The sequence below is a fragment of the Pungitius pungitius genome, chromosome 17, assembly GCF_949316345.1.
Source record: "Pungitius pungitius chromosome 17, fPunPun2.1, whole genome shotgun sequence".
In the NCBI taxonomy this organism is placed as follows: Eukaryota; Metazoa; Chordata; class Actinopteri; order Perciformes; family Gasterosteidae; genus Pungitius; species Pungitius pungitius.
In genome coordinates this window covers 2,332,531-2,354,432 of record NC_084916.1, presented here as the reverse complement: position 1 = coordinate 2,354,432, position 21,902 = coordinate 2,332,531, and the positions used below count along the sequence as shown (strand labels likewise).

The 21,902-nt window shown below is 45.3% G+C and overlaps 2 protein-coding genes and 1 long non-coding RNA gene across 6 annotated transcripts; 1 reads left to right on the top strand and 2 right to left on the bottom strand.

Annotated features, from left to right (window-relative positions):
• Positions 1-2,746: 2,746 nt before the first annotated feature.
• On the top strand, positions 2,747-17,945 carry LOC119218886 (sodium/hydrogen exchanger 3-like). 4 transcript variants are annotated; one of them, XM_037473651.2, is made up of 16 exons: positions 2,747-3,155; positions 9,245-9,547; positions 9,872-10,032; positions 13,454-13,532; positions 13,700-13,877; positions 13,962-14,182; positions 14,276-14,478; positions 14,595-14,684; positions 14,774-14,844; positions 14,933-15,062; positions 15,183-15,316; positions 15,578-15,704; positions 15,823-15,996; positions 16,341-16,395; positions 16,545-16,634; positions 16,817-17,945. In XM_037473651.2, exons 1-16 carry the CDS (start codon positions 2,855-2,857, stop codon positions 17,083-17,085), a joined length of 2,586 nt encoding a protein of 861 aa, XP_037329548.2. In that variant the 5' UTR covers positions 2,747-2,854; the 3' UTR covers positions 17,086-17,945. The 4 variants fall into 4 exon arrangements, with proteins under 4 accessions (XP_037329548.2, XP_037329547.2, XP_062414393.1 ...); XM_062558408.1 differs by lacking the exon at positions 2,747-3,155 and adding an exon at positions 7,078-7,383; XM_037473650.2 differs by having other exon boundaries at positions 14,933-15,316.
• Positions 15,210-15,915, bottom strand: LOC119218901 (uncharacterized). Its single transcript, XR_005120441.2, has 3 exons — positions 15,788-15,915; positions 15,553-15,683; positions 15,210-15,342 (listed from the first exon to the last, which is right to left on the bottom strand). It is a non-coding gene; the product is annotated as an uncharacterized LOC119218901 (long non-coding RNA).
• On the bottom strand, positions 17,637-20,579 carry olah (oleoyl-ACP hydrolase). Its single transcript, XM_037473671.2, has 7 exons — positions 20,449-20,579; positions 20,232-20,362; positions 19,863-20,001; positions 19,653-19,752; positions 18,868-19,037; positions 18,691-18,773; positions 17,637-18,390 (listed from the first exon to the last, which is right to left on the bottom strand). Exons 1-7 carry the CDS (start codon positions 20,469-20,471, stop codon positions 18,248-18,250), a joined length of 789 nt encoding a protein of 262 aa, XP_037329568.2. The 5' UTR covers positions 20,472-20,579; the 3' UTR covers positions 17,637-18,247.
• Positions 20,580-21,902: the final 1,323 nt, after the last annotated feature.

The window sequence follows — 21,902 nt, the reverse complement described above, 5'->3', positions numbered from 1 at the left end:
CACTGGGACTTTAAAGGGACAGTTCTCCCAAATAGACTTATTTTTTTTTCTCCATCTACTCGCAACAAGGTCTGAGTTGTCTTGAGTAACCTGGTCATGATTCATAGAAAGACACAATAATGTTGAATGTTCTTTGGCGCTTCACAAACGCCACAAACCCAGCTCCACGTAGTCACATTATGTTTGGTCGTTACTACCAATACATTCTAGTTTGAAAACAGGTAAGAACATTTTGTCTGCAATGTTTTTACAAACCATAAGACTCTCGAGATGCCAACTTGGCGAAAAGTATAAACTCATAGACGTAATTTGGATGGCTTGATGTAAGCATCACACGGTTTCCCTCAGCACCACCAACGAGATTAAGAATGTCGACGACGTCGTTAATGAACTGAGGTTTCATTTCTCAAGGTGAGTGAATGATCCTGTGAAGTTAGAAGTGTCTGTTGCGGGGGGACTCCGGTCCGGTATCACCGGTTGTTCCGTTTCCGATGAACTGACAGCACACCGTGTATCCAGTCATTGGAAAGTCACCTCGGGGATCTTTTGTTGGTTCAACACTTCTGTCACTCCCCTGAACTGTAAACTCTGGATGCGTGCCTCAGTCGACCGATGTAAATGCAGGTTATACTTCCCACATTTAACACCATCTCCACTGCAATTTGACACCATAAACAGAGGCGGACGCACATGCAGGGACTTTTTCTTAAAAGCTACAAACAATAGTGGGAAAAACAGTTGTGTTTCAAGTATCAGACAACTGGGTCATATATGTGGAAATGATCATGATATAATGGTGTCATAAGAATAATTCCTGTCATTTGTATTTGTTGTAGACCAGAATTTCTCCTCATCTCATGTCCGGTCTTTAAAAAGTGGTTGGACAATAAAAAAACTCAACTAATTTTCTGTGACAAAAATAAGATGAGTCACACTGAGCAATCATTGATAAACTCAAGCTAGTCAAATGAATGAATGATTAGTTTTACAAATGTATACTTTATACTATGAATGTATTTAATTATACACATATAAATAAAAACAAACGCAAGAATGAGCACACATTTTATTATTTGTGACGCGCTGATGATTCTTTCTCTCTGTGACATTTGGCTTTAAATTTCCCCAAAAAATACAAGTCAGCACTCAAGACGATACGAGGCAAGCAAGCGTGTCCAACCCGAGCTGTAGACCTTTAACACTAGAAGTGAGACTCATACTTTTATGCCACAACTGTTGTAACGCCCGATAATGTCAGAAAATAGTAAGAAATGTTTAAGACAGTCAATTTTCATTTTCATGTTGCAACTTCTCACATTCCTGAATCCGGAATGTTTCACTTTTTAGCTTTTGAATTGACTTAAACGTTTTTTCTATAAATCCATGTATCGACAAATGTAATTTGATATGATAATGCACATCTCAACATGTACCTAGATGAATTAGACCAAAAGTTTCTAAATGTCTTTGGTGACCCCCCCTGACATTTAACCCCACCACATGCCTGATATTCATTGCTATTATTTATGGGTATTTATTGTTCCATGGTAAATGTCTGTGCAAGTTCTGGATTGATTGCCATGAAATGTGATGCTTTCATCCATGACCTTCTAAAATTTCTGCTTTGGCTAATCCAGAGTGAGAATGAATGCAGAGTGAGAACAAAGTATCTGCAGGTTCCCTCTGTGAAGTTTAAGAGCTGATACGCCTGTTTTGAACCAAAGAGACTGTGCTCAGCCAGAGGACAAACCTTGACTCAAGTCATGAGAAAAGAAATGGCAGGTCCAGCCTGAGTCTCTGTCACCTAAACACGCATGTATGGTGGACATGAAGGCCCAACACAGTCGGTGTTGTGCAGTGTGGCCAAGAGTTGGTGGCGCAGGTTCTCCTTTACACTAAGGGGAGACCAACGAGTCACACTGCCTCCTTGTCCTCATATCCTTGGATACTTGCTGAAAACACATTTAAATCAAACACAGTGATAGTCACATGCGGGGTTTGGATAACATGGATAAACTTGCTTGTGCTGTGGACCTTGTGGGGTTACAAAGCTGTGTGAGGCATTTAGGTCTCTCACTGAATCAATACAGCAGGGGCTTGAAATATCCTGACTATTAGAACCTGTTTAGCTCTATCAATGCTTGATCCTTCATTTTCCAAAATGCAGCCAGCAGCCCTTGATGTGGGACTATGTCACTGGTAAGGTCTTGTAAACTCTCCAAAAGGCCCCCCACTGTGACGCAGGGAAAAAGTCAGCTTCATGTTTTCAGATGCTGAGACTCTAACAAACACTTATTTTCTGTATTGATTAATCAACCAAGTATTTTTCTCCATTAAATGATTCATTGTTGGGTTAGTAAACTGACACAAAGAACAAAAGAAAATCCCAATTCCGATTCATACAAGCTATTGTTGCGTTGTGTTTGTTCAAGGACTTAAACTGTATTGGATAAAAGCGTCAGCTGAATCAAAATGTAAAATGAATTCAAACAAGAATTGCCTTCTAATATTAGAGATACTTTCCAATACATCTGGAAGTTTAACATCAGGGAAAACGTGTGAATTTATTCTAACAATCTACATATAAGGAGTATTACGTCCTCCATTGAGTAAAACAGCCTAACTAGCTGGTCAGGGTGCAGAGTGGGAGGAGACGAGCATCACAATGGGCTGAGCTTCACCTGTGGTGAATAGCTGTGTCCCTAGAAGAGAGGGTCAAAATGACCTGACAGGCAAGGAGGCCACACTGGAGAGGAATGAAGTACTAATTACCGGAGGCTCACCTGTACCACTTGAGTCAAGAGCCTGAAAAAAGTCTTTGAATCAAGAGTTTTTGGAGTGGCTCTTCCCAAACATGGCAGCCACGAGGGGGTTTGCTCTTCTCCTCTGCACGCTGCTGATGGCGTCCAGAGGCGCCAGCCTGGCCAGTGGGGGGCCAGTACAGAGCACTTCCACTGTGACCGCGGACCCAGGACACAACACGGGCGGCGGGCACGAGGCCGCCACCAACTCCAGCAGCGCTGATCAAGGCGCTACAGACGGTCATGAAACGGCCCCCATCACCACTTTGCCCATTGTGACCTGGAAGTGGACCCATGTCTCCACTCCATACCTGGTGGCCCTGTGGGTCCTGGTCAGCTGGATCTGCAAACTCAGTGAGTCCTAACAAGTCTTGTCCATGGGGGAGCACCTCCAACGGTTATTTTATTAGTACATATTATGTTTCTCTATAAATCCATGTCGAATGGCGAATTTTTTTCTTGATGACCACATCTCAACATCTATCTCGATGGATTATACCAAAAGTTTCTAAATGTCTAAATGCCCCTGACATTTCACCCCACCACAAAGCCGATATTTATTATTATTATTTATTGATATTTATTGTTCTATGGGAAATGTCTGTGCAAGTTCTACATTGATTGCCATGAAATGTGATGCTTTCATCCATGACCTTGTCAAATTTTTGCTTTGGCTAATCCAGAGTGAGAATTAACCCTTTAAGTATCTGGAGATTCCCTCTGGAAAGTTTAAGAGCCGAATTGAATCCAGAAACCGTGCCCCAGAAACCATGCCCGTATTTGGTATGGTTATCGAATTAACTCGATGTATCGCTCCACTTGCTTTCAAAGTTTAGGCTTTGCGTACAACTGGGTTTCAATATATTTATTTATATGTGGGATAGGAACTGTCACGTCACCCGTTTTCTGTGTTTTAAATTTGAACACCTTCAATGGAGGAAGTCCACCCCTGAAGTAACATAATTGGGGAAATTAAGAGGTGTTGACCTTCGCCACACGACGACGGCGGTGTCCTGACCCAGAATGGTCATTAGCTTGCCATGTATACACAACAGACACAAATGGATTGTGACACTGTGGACAATGTAAATGTATGAGACTGCCTCCTGTGTGTGTGTGTGTGTGTGGGTCTCCGTGCATGTGTTTGTGTACACCTCCACTGGCAAAAATATGGGACTGCAGGGGGGTGCAGGAAAGGACGGATGTGGAAGAGCAACCACTGAGATCCGACGCCTTGGCAGTTTCACTGGTTATCTGTGCTCCAGCTGAAAATCTTACAGCCATGTTTGCACTGACAGTAAATTGCAAAAGCGATGGCTGGTGATAACAAAGACTTACAGCTGTGTGTCTCCTTGTGATGTCTGTTTCTGCAGCTACTGACTAAACTTGGTTGGAAAGTTTGCCTAATTACAATTTCACTCAGCTTAATTTACCATTTTTTAAAATGTTAAGTCTGGTTTTTGAAACAACTTCTTAGGGTTGCAAATGACATCATTTATCCTTCTATAGTCCCGTGAGGACATTTAAAAATGCTAAAACGATAAAGGCTGTGCAGAAGGCAAACATTGACTTGGGGATTAAAGGACATCTCGGAAATGTTTCCACTCAACCTACTGTTATGTTGATGGATTAAACCGTAATGGACGAAAACATGAAAGGAGTAATAAATGTTTGATCATTCTGCATGGAGATCATTAGCTAGCTTCAAATATCTGCAGAGGGTTGACATACACCGTTGTTAAGACTGCTCTCAATTCCCAGAAGAACTTTTGTCGTGAACTGGTGTGGTTGGTTTGACAAACAGATCCGTGAAGGAACAACTCTGTGAGAAAACTTGAACTCAACAATACGCGCAGTATTCAAATGTTGACTTTATATGTAGTCGCAGTTCAGACAATGACGGCAATTTTGTTCAGATCTTATTTCCTCTTCCTCAGATTTATAAAGCCTTCTTTCTTTCATTCTCTTCAAGTCCTTTGGACTATAGATTCAGGTTAATGGACGGAAATCTAACTGTGATGCCTTGATGAGGCCTGTCATTTAATAACCTCTTTGTGTGTTTACAGAACATTTTCATTCTGTCTCCTAAACCTCCCCTCCAGCCAATCCCGTCAATTCTAAATAAAACCACCACAATTATACTGCTAGTTTACAACTCTTCCAGTTAACAAAGTAAAGTTTATGCAGTTCATTGCTTTTGGCCTTCAAAAGTTTATTTTGCAGGTCCTTTCTCATTCCTGTATTTTCAGTAATTTTGTGCGATGCATTTCAGCTTTCAGTTTTTGCAGGAAATGCATTTTTTAGTTTAGGTGTATTTTATCATTTTACTCCTTCGACATGCCTCAAAGCAAATGACGCCGGGTTGACACAACAGTAAAAATGTAATGACCCGTTCCACTGAGCATAACAATAACTCCAACCCTCAATTGTAGCTACTGTAACTCTCTGGTCTGAACACGACCTCTACGTGACTTTTCTTTCCCGCCATGACGTCATTAGACCTTTCTGTGTGGCTGTTGGAAGTGTTCACCGAGCTGTTGCTACATTAGAATGATTGACAGGTTTAAGTAAAAGGCCAGCTACTGTTCCGCAAGACATATTGGGTCATTAGTTAATCAGGCTCCGCAGGGCCGCTCAGGCACGACTGTGGAGGCGAGATGTTTTTATAAAGATGATTGACAGCATTTAGAGCACAGGGGAGTAAAGTACAAACTTCTACTCCACTACATTGATGCTCATGCAGTAAATTCTACTCCACTACTTTCATTTGAATGTTTCACCTGCTCGCTGTCTTGTGAAGATCTAAATCCAAATGACTTGAATTAGAATTATTCTGAAAACTTAAGTGTTAATTGATGGATAGTAAAATACAAATGAATATTCTGGATGTTCTCTTTCCACTGAGTAAGCCAAGTGCACCATTAATCTGAACAATGTTTTAGCCAGTAGTGTCTCAAAACTAACAATTATATTTACATGAATGACTACTTTCCTTTTCATACCTAAATAGTTTAACAGATAATACTTTGGTTCGTCTGCTTTCAGTAAGGTTTTGAATCTAGGACTTTTTGTTTTTTCATAGTAAGGTTTTAGTACTTTTACTGAGACAAATGCTTCTTCCTCTAGTGTCCAAAATCAACAACGTGTCTGTCACATACTAAGCTGTTTTACTTATTATATAACAGTCAACCCTAATTTGTGGTTTTCACATTATGTAATTAGTGATTATGCTCATTATACCAACTCCAAAACATGAAATTCATTTCCATATGAAGCAAACTCCGATATTTCAGTCCTTTTTTGATGGAGAAATAGTTGTTCACACCTGTGACTGTACGAGAGCTTACGTATCAAATCCCTAAACCGGTCTTAACACTGGAGCTATTGTCTGTTAAATTAGGGTGGCACTCCTGGATAAAAGAAAGCGCCATAAAAAAGTAACTCTTGTGGAAATGAGCACAGCCGAGTTTTCATTATGAGTAGACTACCCTGACTTCACCTCGGAGTGACACGTAATAGTTGGAGGGGTCCCGTGCAGAAAAATGCACTGGCACTGAAAGTTTTAGCAAAAGTTGTTAAAACAGGAGTTACTAGTGGGTACTTTGGGAACTATTTTCAGCTGCGGATTGATACACATTTGGTGCCTCGGTGAGTAAGTGCTGCACCGGAAGTCAAAACAACGCACGGTGGCCGCGTGCGTCACAAGGGTCATTGATCACACATCGGTGCTATGGGACTAGGACGTTACTCACTCTTTAACCAGGACTGAGTAACGCCACCGTCAATCATTACTGCGCACGACGCAGCCCGCTGAAGTGTTACTACACGCCGTTCATCATCAAATGACCTCTGCTCCATCACTTCAACCTCACTCGCACACACACACGCATGACAAACGCGAGCTAGTGCGCTCAGATGCCGGAAAGGCACAGACAGAGTGTTCAAAAGTGACTGAATAACCAGGAGCCACACACACACACACACACACACACACACACACCTTGTCACAGAGGAGATGTTTTCCATATAAAAGGCTGAGTCAGGTGTTCTTCACTCTTGTGAATTCGCTCCTGACCGTCAGAAGATACAAAGTTGTGGGCTGGGATAGAACGAGGCAGCGCTGGGGGGGGGAAGAGATATTCAGGGTCAGTAAACAACAGTGAGTAAGGCGGAGGACGCACAAACTCACCAAGGAAAGGAGGGACAAGAGGTGTGACACACTGTCTGCTGCTTCAGCCTGGCCTTGGTGCAGCCACCTCCCCGACATCCCGAGAGAGGGAACTTATCGTATGTCTCTCTCCATTTGGTGCATTATACTCCCATCAAATGCAACGATGCGGATGTGTTCCTCTTTGGCTGGTGGGGTCGGTGCTACTGACCTGCTCCACCTCAGGGATCGGCGCACATCAGGACTCCCGTCCGGAGCCGCCGTCGGAGACCACGGCCAACCAGAGTCACGCGGAGCAGGGCCACGGCTCCAGCGCCATCACGGGAATACCCGTCGTGACCTTTAAGTGGCACCATGTGGAGACTCCTTATCTAGTGGCCGTATGGATATTGGTGGCTGGTTTGGCTAAATTGGGTATGTAGCACACAGTTCAGGAAACAGAATGTGTTAGACAGGCGTGTTCTTCTTTTTTAGTTTAGTTTAGATCACATTTTAACGTCATTTTTCAAATGGATATATTCCCTCCTCTACTTTGTGCTCAAGTTTACTAAGAAAAGTGCACGAAATTAAAGTCTGGTTCAAACGTTACGTACAGTTACATCATAAGAATAGACGTTCTTTGATTAATTTGAATGTATGTACAATATAAATATAACATATTAGATAAAAGCAAAACACAAAAATGAAAATGAAATATACTTCAGGAAAAATAAACTATGGAATTATAACTGCACAAAAATAAGAACATGTAAAGCTCATATGTCAAACTCGCGGCCCCCCCCGGGGCTTCCGGTGCGGTCGGTCGTACCATTCGCCGGTCGAACGGTCAGCGCCACCCCCCCCCCGCCCCTCCTCCCCCGTCAGCCATTTGCCGGTCGGAAATGAGTTTGACACCCCTGATGAGGTGACATTTCTGTGTTTGTTTTGTGTTTGTAGAACACTTGAATGTGGATACTCGGTAAACCCGTAATCAGCTCCATCTCCCTAATCGTCACTCCATGATTCCTATGCAGATTCTTTGTGTGCAGGGAGTCAAAGTGCACAAAACACAGATTCTTCTGGTACCAGAATCATCCCTGTTGGATGGACAGAATGCAATGACAAAAGGAACATCTTGTAAAAAAAATGTGCAGTACATTCAATTCATACATCAGAAATGAAATGAATATTGAGAGTAGTAAGCCAGGTGCACAGCAGGACTTGTCACATATGTAACCAACATCAGATGGAACCACCATCCACAGAAACCTGTGGGGGAAAGCACAAAGACTTCAGGTTTATTCCATATCACAATATCTTGATTACAAAGGGATTACACCTTTTGATAAAAGGCTTTGGCTAGAATATATGTAGAAATGAGGATTGATTCTAGTGTTTTCTGACACATTAATGTTGGAACCACATTTTAGCCGGTAGAAATCGGTAGAAATGTTTAAATCACATCTAGAGCTCACTGGGTGTAAGTACGAATTTGACTGATAGTGGTGGCAACACTACCTTGTTTCAGCGGTGGGGTTTTGGCAAAGGGAGGAATTTTTTCAAATTCCAACACGGCATGCGGCCAACATGTATCAAACGCTGTTGCATCCCGCAGCACTTTGTGATCCACACAGGCTAACCCCTTGCCCTCGTGCAGGCTTTCACTGCATCACAAGTCTCTCACATTATCGAGCGTTTGCGCCCCTTTTATTATCCCTTTATTGTTTCATATTTGATCCGTTTGAATACCACAAAACGTGTAAAAGGAGTGGAAAAAAGACGCATCACATTTACACGCTACACTGATCATGAACTGTGTTTAATCTTTAACCACTTTTGAATGGAACATATCAGACCAGCAAAGGTCGAGCCCCGTCTATTCTAATGGTTCAGTGGGTTTGATTATTGAATAAACTTTAAGTGACACTTTGTCAGGCCATTAAGTAAAGTAACCTTAAGCAAAAGTCTCTCTTTTGTTTAGTTAGCGGAGAGATTAAAAAAAACGTCACATGCGTCGCCATGCCGGGTAATCATAAGCCCACAACCAAAACTGGAACTTTCTCAGTTGATCATTTGCAAATTTTGCAACCTCCAAAAGTTTTACTTTTGTGGTTTAATTATGATGCAAGGAGTCTTCAACTTGTCAGCCTCAAGACCCAAAATGAAACATGGGCAAGTAAGAAAATTCTGTCTTCTTTTTGGTTGTTAGTTAGTTATTAGTTACTGTTTCTGGTTGAGGAAATCTCACAATAAATTATATTATAAATCAATTAATACAAATCTCTTCTTCTCTCAGTCATCGAGGCCAACCACCATGTGACCGAGGTGATCCCGGAGAGTGCCTTGCTCATCTGCTTCGGCTTCATTCTGGGGGGGATCATTTGGGGTGCAGACATGGTGCAGACCTTTAAGCTGAACCCGACGGTGTTCTTCTTCTACCTGTTGCCTCAAATCATCCTGGATACGGGTTACTCTATGCCGAACAAGCTCTTCTTCGGCAACCTGGGGGCCATCTTGGTCTACGCCGTCATCGGGACCGTCTGGAACGCTGCCAGCTTGGGGCTGTCGCTGTGGGGGTGTCACCAGGGAGGAGCCATGGGTAAGGGCCTTAATTCAGCAGTTAGTGGCGCATAATTCAGAGTAGAAAGATCATCAAAACACACCAGAACACTACAGAGAAATGTCAAGTTTCTAAGTTCCCTTAAAGGGACAGTGTGGAATATTTCGGGGGATTTATTGGGAGAAATGGAATCTAATATTCATGACTGTGTTTTTATTAGTGTATAATGGGATAAATAAATAAAAACACTTACAATCTCAGCCATCTGAGAATAGTCACTCTGCAAATTGGGATGAGGGATGGGATTAGTTACTCTTTAGATTTAAACCCAAATTGATCGTGGGCTCTTCTGCAATGCTGAAGGTCAACTGGACATCGGCCTGCTGCAGTATCTTCTCTTCGGCAGTCTGATTGCTGCCGTGGACCCGGTGGCCGTCATCGCCGTGTTTGAGCAGGTCCACGTCAACGAGGTGCTCTTCATCCTGGTGTTTGGAGAGTCGCTGCTCAACGACGGCGTGACAGTGGTTCGTGCGCTGAGAGCTTCTTTCTTTCTGTGGTTTCGCGTTCCCTGATACGTAGACCGGTCGTATCGAGACCTCCGTCATCGGAAAGTACACTTTCCAGACAAGAAGTATGAATAATACACACACTGTAGGAGCTTTACCACGACTGAGGTCTTGTCACCTCGCATTCACTTTACCCCTCAGGGATCAATGAGAAACAAACCCTTTGAAGAGGTTCATTAAATAAGAAACACGGCTTGTATGTGTTATGAGTCAGGAAATTCCACTAAATGCATTGGTGAAACTACAGTGAGTAATGAAAGGGGAGGAATGTTCACTTCACTATCAAACTTAAAGCTGCTTAATGTTTGGGAAAAGTCACACATTTATGTCACAAGGGGAATTGCCGGTGCAGACGGAAGCAGGACTCAGATGCAGGATTCTTAGACGAAGTGTGCTCTTTATTCAAAAAAACAGGACAACGTGCACCGACGGAGAGTAACACGGACAATGACGCGACAAAGGACAACTGGCACACAGGGCTTAAATACACAAGGGAGGTGCAGGTGATTGGACACAGGTGGAATCAATCACGCAATCACAAGACAAGGCAGGAAGTGAAGTTAACCCAGGACCACAAGAGACATGAAACTTCAAACTAAAACAGGAAGCGAAGCCAAACCGTGACAGAACCCCCCCCTCAAGGACCGAATTCCAGACGGTCCTAAAGGAGGGTGGAACCCAGAAAAACAGACAAGGGAGGGAGGGCGGGGAACCCGACAACCCCCGGCCGCCCAGGGGACTCCAAGGGTCGGCGGCACGGGGTCGGGTCCCTCCGGCCGGGATGACCGCCGGACCTCAGGGTCTCGGGGGGTCTGCCGGGTCGGCGACCGGGCCTCAGGGTCTCGGGGGGTCTGCCGGGTCGGCGACCGGGCCTCAGGGTCTCGGGGGGTCTGCCGGGTCGGCGACCGGGCCTCAGGGTCTCGGGGGGCCTGCCGGGTCGGCGACCGGGCCTCAGGGTCTTGGGGGGCCTGCCGGGTCGGAGACCGGGCGTCAGGGTCTCGGGGGGCGTGCCGGGTCGGCGCGGCTCCGGCATTGTCGTGGCGGGGGGCGGCGAGCTGTGCGGCTCCGGCGTCGTGGCAGGGGGCGCCGAGCAGTGCGGCTGCGGCGTCGTCGTGGCGGGGGGCGCCGAGCTGTGCGGCTCCGGCGTCGTCGTGGCGGGGGGCGCCGAGCTGTGCGGCTCCGGCGTCGTCGTGGCGGGGGGCGCCGAGCAGTGCGGCTGCGGCGTCGTCGTGGCGGGGGGCGCCGAGCAGTGCGGCTGCGGCGTCGTCGTGGCGGGGGGCTCCGGCCCAACCCCTGACCCCACCCCCCCTTCAAGGACCGACTTCCAGGCGGTCCCAAGAGGGTGGGAGGGAGGGGTCATGGTCAGGCGCCGCGGGGCCGGGACCGGGGGCGTGGTTCTCGGGGCAGGAAAGGGCGCTGACCGGGTTCTCGGAGCAGGAACGGGCGCTGACCGGGTTCTCGGGGCAGGAACGGGCGCTGACCGGGTTCTCGGAGCAGGAACGGGCGCTGACCGGGTTCTCGGGGCAGGAACGGGCGCTGACCGGGTTCTCGGGGCAGGAACGGGCGCTGACCGGGTTCTCGGGGCAGGAACGGGCGCTGACCGGGTTCTCGGGGCAGGAAGGGGCGCTGACCGGGTTCTCGGGGCAGGAACGGGCGCTGACCGGGTTCTCGGGGCAGGAACGGGCGCTGACCGGGTTCTCGGGGCAGGAACGGGCGCTGACCGGGTTCTCGGGGCAGGAACGGGCGCTGACCGGGTTCTCGGGGCAGGAACGGGCGCTGACCGGGTTCTCGGGGCAGGAACGGGCGCTGACCGGGTTCTCGGGGCAGGAACGGGCGCTGACCGGGTTCTCGGGGCAGGAACGGGCGCTGACGGGCGTCTCGGCGCAGGAACGGGCGCTGACGGGCGTCTCGGCGCCGGAACGGGCGCTGACGGGCGTCTCGGCGCAGGAACGGGCGCTGACGGGCGTCTCGGCGCAGGAACGGGCGCTGACGGGCGTCTCGGCGCAGGAACGGGCGCTGACGGGCGTCTCGGCGCAGGAACGGGCGCTGACGGGCGTCGTGGACGGTGTTGCTGCCGCCGACCTCGGAGGTTCAGGACGTGGGGATCGTACCTGGCCTGGAGGAGGGCGGCCAGCTCCAGCACCTGCTTCCCGCGTTCGCTGAGGACTGGAGGCTGAGCGCTGGCCTCCCAGTGCGAGTCCCAAGCGGTGTCTGGACAGCGGCGAGGGCGTCGACCGGAACGCCGCCCGGAGCCTGCTGGCGAGCCGGGGTCGGCGTTACGCCTGGCAGCCTGCTGCACGCTGCGGGGACCGCCGAGGGCCAGTCGGGTTCCCAAAAACGGGTTCACAAAATTGAATCCCGCTGAGTCCTTCCATGGTCGCGTCATTCTGTCACAAGGGGAATTGCCGGTGCAGACGGAAGCAGGACTCAGATGCAGGATTCTTAGACGAAGTGTGCTCTTTATTCAAAAAAACAGGACAACGTGCACCGACGGAGAGTAACACGGACAATGACGCGACAAAGGACAACTGGCACACAGGGCTTAAATACACAAGGGAGGTGCAGGTGATTGGACACAGGTGGAATCAATCACGCAATCACAAGACAAGGCAGGAAGTGAAGTTAACCCAGGACCACAAGAGACATGAAACTTCAAACTAAAACAGGAAGCGAAGCCAAACCGTGACAATTTATTACAGTATCAACACCTTTATGTCCACTGTAATGACTCTTTGCACATTGTCAATTGGCTAATCGTCAATGTATATGAGAAGATCATTTGCCATGTTATTTAACTGATGAAGTGAAAGAAACACTTTCTCCTGAAATATTTTGAAAACATGGGTAGGTTAATTTAAAAATTCTTATTTTTTAAAACCCAAATCTTAATAAAAATTAAAAACTAAAGAAACAAGTGACATGCAGTTAATATTTTATGAAAATTGTACTTTCTTGTTACTTGTTCTTCTGAGTTTGTATCTCTATGTGGAAATGCACTTATTGTAAGTCGCTTTGGATTAAAGTGTCAGCTAAATGACATGTAATGTCTATTGCAGATAAGGAATAAGGAAAAAAATAAAAGTTTGATTAATTGATTTGTATTGCAAGTGAGTCCCAAGCCCTAAACTTTGAGTTTTGGATGTTCTGTTTGTTTTTGTTTTTGTTTTTGGGCGCAGATTGTCTTTTCAGACTCAATTATTTATAGTGTCGTCTGTAGCGTGACGTCACTTCTTAGCGGTTCTCTCCTGCTGTCTGATTGGAAAGGGCAATCTAAGTGAAGAAATAGATCATTGGTTTTGTCCAAGTTGAGTTTCATGTCCTTTTTGATTCGGTGATGTGCTGGACCTACTTTTTTTTATTTTCCTTCTTCCTCTCTCAGGTGCTCTTCAATGTGTTCGATGCGTTCGTGTCACTGGGAGGACCTGGAATTAATGCTGTGGAGATCATTAAAGGAATTAGTAAGGAGTGACCTTTATTATTATTCCCAGTGAAGGACGTAGCTTGTGCTGGAGGAGCAGGTAGTCCTGACTGCACAGCTGGACTCCTCACATGTCGAATAAACTTTTGGATATGCTGGCTAACGTGACGGTAGCTTCTTACACACGTGTCCTCTCTCTTCTTCCAGTTTCCTTCTTTGTGGTGGCGTTTGGTGGCTCCTTTTTGGGCCTTGCGTTCGGCCTGCTGATCTCTCTCCTGACCAAAGTCACTCAGAACATCAAGATTATTGAGCCAGCGTTCGTCTTCGTCCTGGGATACCTCGCCTACCTGACCGCTGAGATGCTCTCCCTGTCTTCCATCCTGTCGTGAGTATTTAACACGTTTCACAGAAGAAGAATCAAAGGCGCGTTGCGCGGGATGAGATTCATTCCCGGGGCTTCGTCCTGTAGGATCACCTTCTGTGGCGTGTCCTGCCAGAAGTACATCAACGCAAACATGGACGAGAATTCCGTCAACACGGTCCGATACGTCATGAAGGTTTTCGCCAACGGATCAGAAACCATCATCTTCGTGTTCCTCGGGATCTCGGCCATTGATAAGGAGATCTGGGTGTGGAACACGGGCTTCATCCTCCTCACGCTCTTCTTCATCTTTGTGTACAGAATCATCGGTGGGATTCCTGCTTCTTCGCTGCAGGCTTTTGAGTCCAAACGGCACACAATTTAAATGGGTTAACGAAACAGGCTTCATTTGTGTACCGCAGGTGTCTTTTTCCTCACGTGGATCTTGAATAGGTACAGGCTGGTCCCCGTGGAGTTCATTGACCAGGTGATCATGAGCTACGGTGGCCTGCGAGGGGCTGTCGCATATGGCTTGGCTGCGTTGCTGAATGAGAGCAAAATAAAGGAGAAAAACCTGATGATCTGCACTACTCTCCTCGTAGTGTACTTCACTGTCATCCTTCAGGTATCCTGGTTTCTACCATCTAACTGAGATAACACTGTGTGTTGGTTTCACTCCGTTTTGTTGCTTTCTTACACAAAATGCATCACAGCTTTCTGGTGAATCTCTTTCCTCTGCAGGGAATCACGATGAAACCTCTGGTCAAGTGGCTCAAGGTCAAAAAAGCGTCTGTGTCGGAGCTCACGCTCATAGAAAAATTGCAGGACAAAGTAAAGCTTGAAATATTCACTTTATACAAACACAACAGCAAGAACCATAACCAGGCAACTATTACAAAAGCTCCGTTCTTGTTGTTCAGGTGTTTGATCACATGCTTGTTGCCATAGAGGATGTATCTGGACAAATAGGACACAACTACATGAGGGACAAGTATGTAGAGACACCTCAGAACTCTTTAACTCATCCAATCTAAGCGGTTTTGAATGAAGCTCCGATTCCCTCTCTGCTTACTCCGAAGGTGGAATCAGTTTGAGGAGAGATGGATGAAGAGGATTCTGATGAAGAAGTCAGCAAGGAAGAGCCGCGACCAGGTCTTCAAAGTCTTCCATCGGCTCAACCTCAAGGATGCTATGAACTACGTGGCTGAGGTGAAGTATATTCAAATCACCCAAAAATGTGTTTGGTACACGCTTGACATTACTAGGCAAGCGGGCATTAAGGGAGGAAGGAGGCTCGATAAAGCCAGTCCTCTGGTCTCAACGTTGCAGGGCGAACGCAGAGGCTCTCTGGAGTTTGTCCGCAACGAAACGGCGTTCATCGACTTCAAGAAGAAGTTTGTCGACGACCTGCCCGACATCACGGCCGGCATGTCAGACGATCACACTGCGGCGTCCTCGATGGGGTGAGCAAACGCTCACCGGATCCCCACTGAAATCACCGTGGAAGACTAAAAAACACTTTTTTGATTCCCATCATAATTCATATGTATTTGTATTTGTCTGGCACTGAATCACTGATTTACCTCAGAGGGCTTTACAATCTCAGAGAGTGCAACTATTTAAAAGTTTAAAATATTCATTTAGCTCCAACGCACAGTTTTCAGAGCTGTGTTTTTAGTGTGTTAATGACATAAAGTACCTGACAGGCCTTTTCCCCCCTGCAGGAGAATAGACCAGGTGCCATCTGTGAGCCTGGAGATGCACGAGCAGAACATGAAGGGTGTGAGGCAGATGGAGGACATCAACACGCACCACCTGCTGCAGCAGCATCTGTACAAGGGCAGGAAGCAGGTCACCATTTTAAAACACAGCAATGCTTTCCGCTTTAAGAAAAATATTTCAAACTAAATAACGCAGTGGAGACAAATCCTCACCCTGACTCCACCGACTTCTGCTTGGTGTTCTTCAGCATCGACACAGGTACAGCCGGAGCCATTTCAACGTCAACAAGGACGAAGATGAAGTGCAGGAGATCTTCCAGAGGACCATGAGGAATCGTTTGGAGTCCTTCAAGTCTGCAAAGATGGGCGTTTCTCAACCGAAGAAGATCAGCAAGCACGCAAAGAAAGACCAGCTGCAGAAGGTCATTGTCGTTCGACAACTTAAAACATACATGGAATGGTACAAAAGGCTGATCGCCTAATTAGACAATTAGTATTAAATGTGTCAACGAACCCTGTCATCACATATTTTATCAGATGTTTGATGTAATGATAATAATTTTATATTTATTCAGACAATGCATGTCAAATAATAAATACAGGAACATTTTATTCATAAAAGTATATGTAAAAAGTCTGATGTTGTACCATAAATCCGCTTTAGAACCGAAAATTGCCAATAATTGCCTAAACCTACATGTTTGCTTTTCACATTTTGTAACTTTATTAAAAATGTAATCTACAAATAAACTTCTACCGCCTGCAGGTGCCAAACGGGAAATCAACAGACAACAGCAAAAGATACTTAGCTGGTGATGAGGGTTGGTACCACTGTTTCACCCTGATTTGTCCAGGTCCTGCTTGAGGGCTACCAAATCAAATTTAATTACAACAATAGTATGACAACAAATGACAATAAAAAGCTTAATCTTTCATTCTTTTTTAAATGATCTCTTATTTTGTTTTTTAGATTTCCAGCTGTCAGAAGGAGACGCCTCTGGCTTTGGGGCATCGGGCGGTTCATACCCCTTCCCCATGATGGTATCCTACAGAGCAGGAGGTAACAGACAGGCCCCGCCTTCTACAGTATTCTAGAAATAAAGAATCCTGATAAAAGAATCAAAAGTATTATCGGTAACGTTTTTGTCATACATTATTGGATCGTTAACCCTATTACGCGTTAACACAATTACACTCGTCACCGGTGTCTGTAGCCCTCTAACCCAGTTTCCTTTGGCCCAGCTGGCATCGAGAATCCGGCCTACATCCCGGACCTGGACCCCATGGCCGCCAAGATCCCCCCGTGGCTGGCGCAGGCCGAGCTCGACGGCGAGCCGGTGGCTCCGTCACAGCGCGCCCAGCTGAGGATGCCCAGCGACCTGAGCCGCCTGGCCCCCCTGCGCATCAGCGCCCGCTCCAACGACTCCTTTGCTCAGGCCGACGCCCCCGCCGCCCGGCAGAGGGACGACGAGGCGCCGGCTCCCTCCAAGCGAGGCGGTCACAACGTGTAGAAGCATCCCCCCCCGCCTCGGGTCCGCCCCAAGCTGCAGCACCTGACCTCAGGCTCTCAAAATATTGGATCTCCGTGCCGTTGCCTAATCTCGCTCCCAGGTTCCCGGACCAAACGTTCACAGGCCCGCGACCTTTGCGCCCCTTCGTCTGGGCTCCTGTTGTCGCTCTAGTTTCGCCCTCCACTGAGGGAAGGCTGCTCCTGAATTGAATTGTTATTTACCCGCGCACATTGAACGCTGTCGTATTTGCCCCTCGGGTTCACATTGGACAGGGTCAAACATTGCAAGTGGAGAATCTAATCCTTGAATGTGACGCAGAAAGCTTTTTTCAACATTATAGATCTTTTTGAGTTGCGTTATCAATAAAGATAATACATTTAATTGAGAGTTCTAAGAGATTTTTCCAGCTGTATAATCTGAAAGTTACATTTTGTGTGTGTGTTATGTTCTTTGGCACACAAATGTATTCATGGCTAAATATAAAAATGGCACATGTACGATAAAGACATATTTATTCAGTAAATTAAGGCTGGTATTGTGTGGACACATCCGCCATCTCAAACAGGGGCATATATTTAATCATCCTCCAAGAAATTGAACATGTCATTGACTACTTTAAAAATGTGTGAATTTAAATATATATTCAGAAATAATTGAGGAAAAAGATCATTCTTGTTCCTGAGGAGTAAATCGGTGAGTCATTTCATTGTTGGATTGTAATAAACATAAACCAATTACTTTGATAAAATTATAATAATATATTGATTAACAAGTCAAACATGGGTGCTTTTCTTTTTTTCAATATTGTATATACTCCATGCAGATGAATGTTTAACTGAATGTGGATCACTAATATCGAACTGATGTTAAATAACATGTGAAGTGTTCTCAACATATAAAGTGAAGTCATTAAATAACTTGTCATGGCCATTTTTCATATTCAGACCAATTCTTTTTCCACACACTAACCTATTCAAATTGATTCAAATCAATAATTTATGGAAATTTTTTGCTGCCATGATATTGATCCACCAAGAACCAAAAATATTTTGTTTATATTAAACTTTCTGACAGCGTTACACGTGTGGAATGTACCTTCATTTGAGTTCAATCACAATTAATTATATGAGAAAAACAGTGAAGTCATTACATATAATCTCCATCATAAATAGTCCATTTCTGATGTCTCCACTTGCTTGGTGATGTAGTCTAATATGTTTTTTTCATTTTCAGACTCCTTGAGGTAAAAGTGAGATCCGTCGAGCATCCTGACGGTGAAATCTCCCGATGTGATGCTTTTCCAAGCTGTTGAAAAATTGTAAAGTGAGCAGGGAGCCGACTCAATGGGCACACACAGCCCTGTACATATATATGAAACGGAAATATTTACATATAAATTGAATGGAACAATTAAATCCAATAAATTACAAAGAATGCATAACATAGGATGAAAAATGAGACCCATACAATTATAATGTAAAACGTGTAGCCATATTTGCAAATGTGCAGTGCAAATGCGGCCGATTTTTCTGATACCGAGGATCCAAAAACCTTCAAAAAACGCTGTAATAAACAACGATCGCTGAAGGACACGGGAGGACCGACCTTGTAAGTCGTGAGGAGTGTCCGCCTTCCCGTCGAAGCACGTGACGGGGCAGGAGAAGAGCGGGACGTCCGGCTCGCGGCACCTGCAGCAGAGTCACAACAGCCGCTCACCACGAGGCCCTCGTGCCGAATCGCACGTCATTGCTGATGCCCGCTGGAATTGGAGCCTGTGACTACCTGTAGTTCTCCACGACGTGGAGGTCGGCCTTTAGGGCGGGAAGGAAGAGCTTCAGGACTTCGGGGTTGGCCAGCAGCTCAGGAGGAGTCCCTCCGATCGAAACCAACCACTTGAGGAACTCGTCATCGGTCAGCTCGCTTCTCTTGGGGGTCTTGATGCGCGTCTCCGACTGGAAGACAAAAGGCAACATGCTTCTGGCTGGTTGTCAGCAACGAGCTCTCATCTTCCGTTAGGACTTGTCCTTTTCTGTCTCCAGGACTTGTTGTGTTCATTTGCCACTGTCATTGATTGTTAACGTTATTGAACCTATACTTCCATTAAAGTTATTGTATTGCAAGGAAGATTTGGTTTAAATGAACTGCGATCCTGAGTGCTGCACCGTGGAATCGATCGCTGTTTGATCGATTAAATCCATTTGATTGTAAATATTTCATTCTTTTTCTGGTGTACGTTGAACAAATCACAACAGATTTAAATCATGTGTGATTCTTCACAATGCAGCTTTCAACTGTCTGGTCTTTGATTTTTTGTAATACATTTGCCAAGCATCACAGAGAATAAATTATTGTGATTTTGAACTGCACCAAATTTAAAAAAGAAAAAGCTTTTATGGTTAAGATGTCTATGTGTGGGTTAACAGCAAGCCTGCGTTGCTATGGTGACGCTGTCTCACAGACCGAGTTTGCAGGTACTCTAATCTCACTTGGATACATATAATGGCACTGATTAATGCTGAGTGGATAACCCTGTCCCCTACTCGGTTAAATGTAATAAATGCGCTCACATAGGGTGCAGAGGCACCAGACAGGAAGATGTGAACTGGTTCGAGGTTGTGAAGACTCTTTAAAGCATCTGCCACGGCAAAACCAGTGAAAGCCCCAAAACTAGAAACAGATCAGGGAAGAGCAAACTTTAAGAGAAAGAGAGGTAGTCACAAGCCTTGATGTCATGGCGGGTATGACGTTATTCATAAAGCCACACTACATTATCGTACCTGTGTCCGAACAGAGCAAACGGCTTCTCTTTGAGCACCGGTAACAACACACCAACCACCTCGTCCACTATCTGCTGCATGTTCTCAAAGAAGGGCTCTTTGGCTCGACTCTCTCTGCCCGGAAGCTTGATCGCAAACACTGAAAGGGACGAAACACGGGAGCTGTTACAAAACATTGCAAAATAGGAATATGACCATAGTGCAGCAGGTCTGTTCAGTTTTCCTTCTTTGTTTTTTTAAGTTGGAAGTTACCACAATTTTCACTTTTGAAAAAAAAAGTTTTTCTTTTGGACTAAATTATGTTATCTACAAAGAATAGCAGATGGCAATCATCAAGCCAAACAGGGGGTCGGTGTGTAACAACATGACCTTCTATGGAGCCGTGGAGGACGTTCCCCCAGCGGGCATAGTGTATGGAGCCTCCACCTGCCCAGGGGAAGCAGATCAGTCGGGCCACAGCTTCTGGGCTCGTCTTGAAACAGCTGATCACCTTTTCCATTCTGATTCAACACAAGGGAGAAGACTTATTCAAATCTGATGGGACTTCAGTTTGAAATCCTAATTTCATAACAGTGTTAAGTCCCACCTGTTTACTGCTGGCAGACTCATCGACTTCTCACAGAAAAAGAGTGGTCGTTCTCCCGATTGCTTCCTGGTTATATTTCTTCTATGGTTTCTCGATGGAACTGTTAAAAAAAAAAAAAAAAAAACATTTATATGAAATATTCTAGAGACACCTACAGTACGGAGTGGGTATTTCCATAAAGAAACAGTGGGTGTGATGTTTGTTATATTAAAATAAAATAACAACGATAAAAATAATATAATCTAAGACAGATTAACGAATAGATAAAACAAACACAAAAATGGAAATACAAGCTGGTAATTAAAGAAATAACGTAGTCGACGGAAGTGACGTTCTTTTCTGCAGTTGGTATTTCCGGACGGGTTTCCCCCGGTGGAGGAGAAGGAAGAGGAGGAAGGAGAGGTGGAGGGAGCCACAGCTTCATCAAAGTAAATAAATAGGGCAATACCGGAAATCCCACCTTACATTGAGTACCCATAAATGCACCAAATTGTTATTAAAATAAGTAAGTACAAATATAAATGTGTAACGCTTAGATGCACGAGTGACTGCCCTACACTTTTCCATAAGTGGGTCAAAATGACCTATATTAGAATCAATGTGTTTTTATGCCATTTTGGTTAAGAATAATCACTTCTATAATATTTAGTATTATATTTAGGACCACACAAGACTGATTTCATGTTTGAAATAGCTTCATTTTCACTTTTTAAGTGGCTGTGATGGCTCTGGCTGTGATCATTGCACACTGCATTTCCCACACCTATTGTTGACTCTGCGATCTTTGTTACTTGGGCCGATCTGACACCTCTTTCCCTTTGGTTGGCCCTGTCTGCTTCTTTCCTGTGGCTGGTTTGTGGCTTTTGTCACCCCACACTTTTCCATTGCTTCCATAATCGGGGTTAACTGTTGACTTGTGAGGATTTTGTGGCTCTGTGTTCTGCTCTGGGTGGGAGGTAACCCGCTCCAGTAAGAGCCCCTGCGCCTCATTCGGTTGGACATGATTTGGACACTTTCTTCTTCAGAAGTCAGATTGAACCTGTTCAGTTGGATTTTCAGGTAGTCTTGAGTCCTCATCGTCAGAAATTTCAGACTCGGAGTCCAACCCCGTTAGTGACAGCATTTCAGCAGCCATGACACCTTGGATGAGGAAACAAAGAGTAATAATTGCAATAGATCGATAAGTACCTAAATAAATAAATAAATACACACACACACAAAACATACTGTATAGTAAGGTTAGCTTGCTAGTGTTAGCTAGTTATAAAATAGGCTAATTCGTTGAACACTCTTTCACGCAACAATTATGAATGACACGCCCACACACACACGCAATACATAAAATGTTAGCTATGTCAGTTAGCTAGCTAGTGTTAGCACATTATAAAGTAGGCTAATCTGTTAATAGATAATAATAACAGTCATGAAAGACACACACAATATTATTTGAAGAT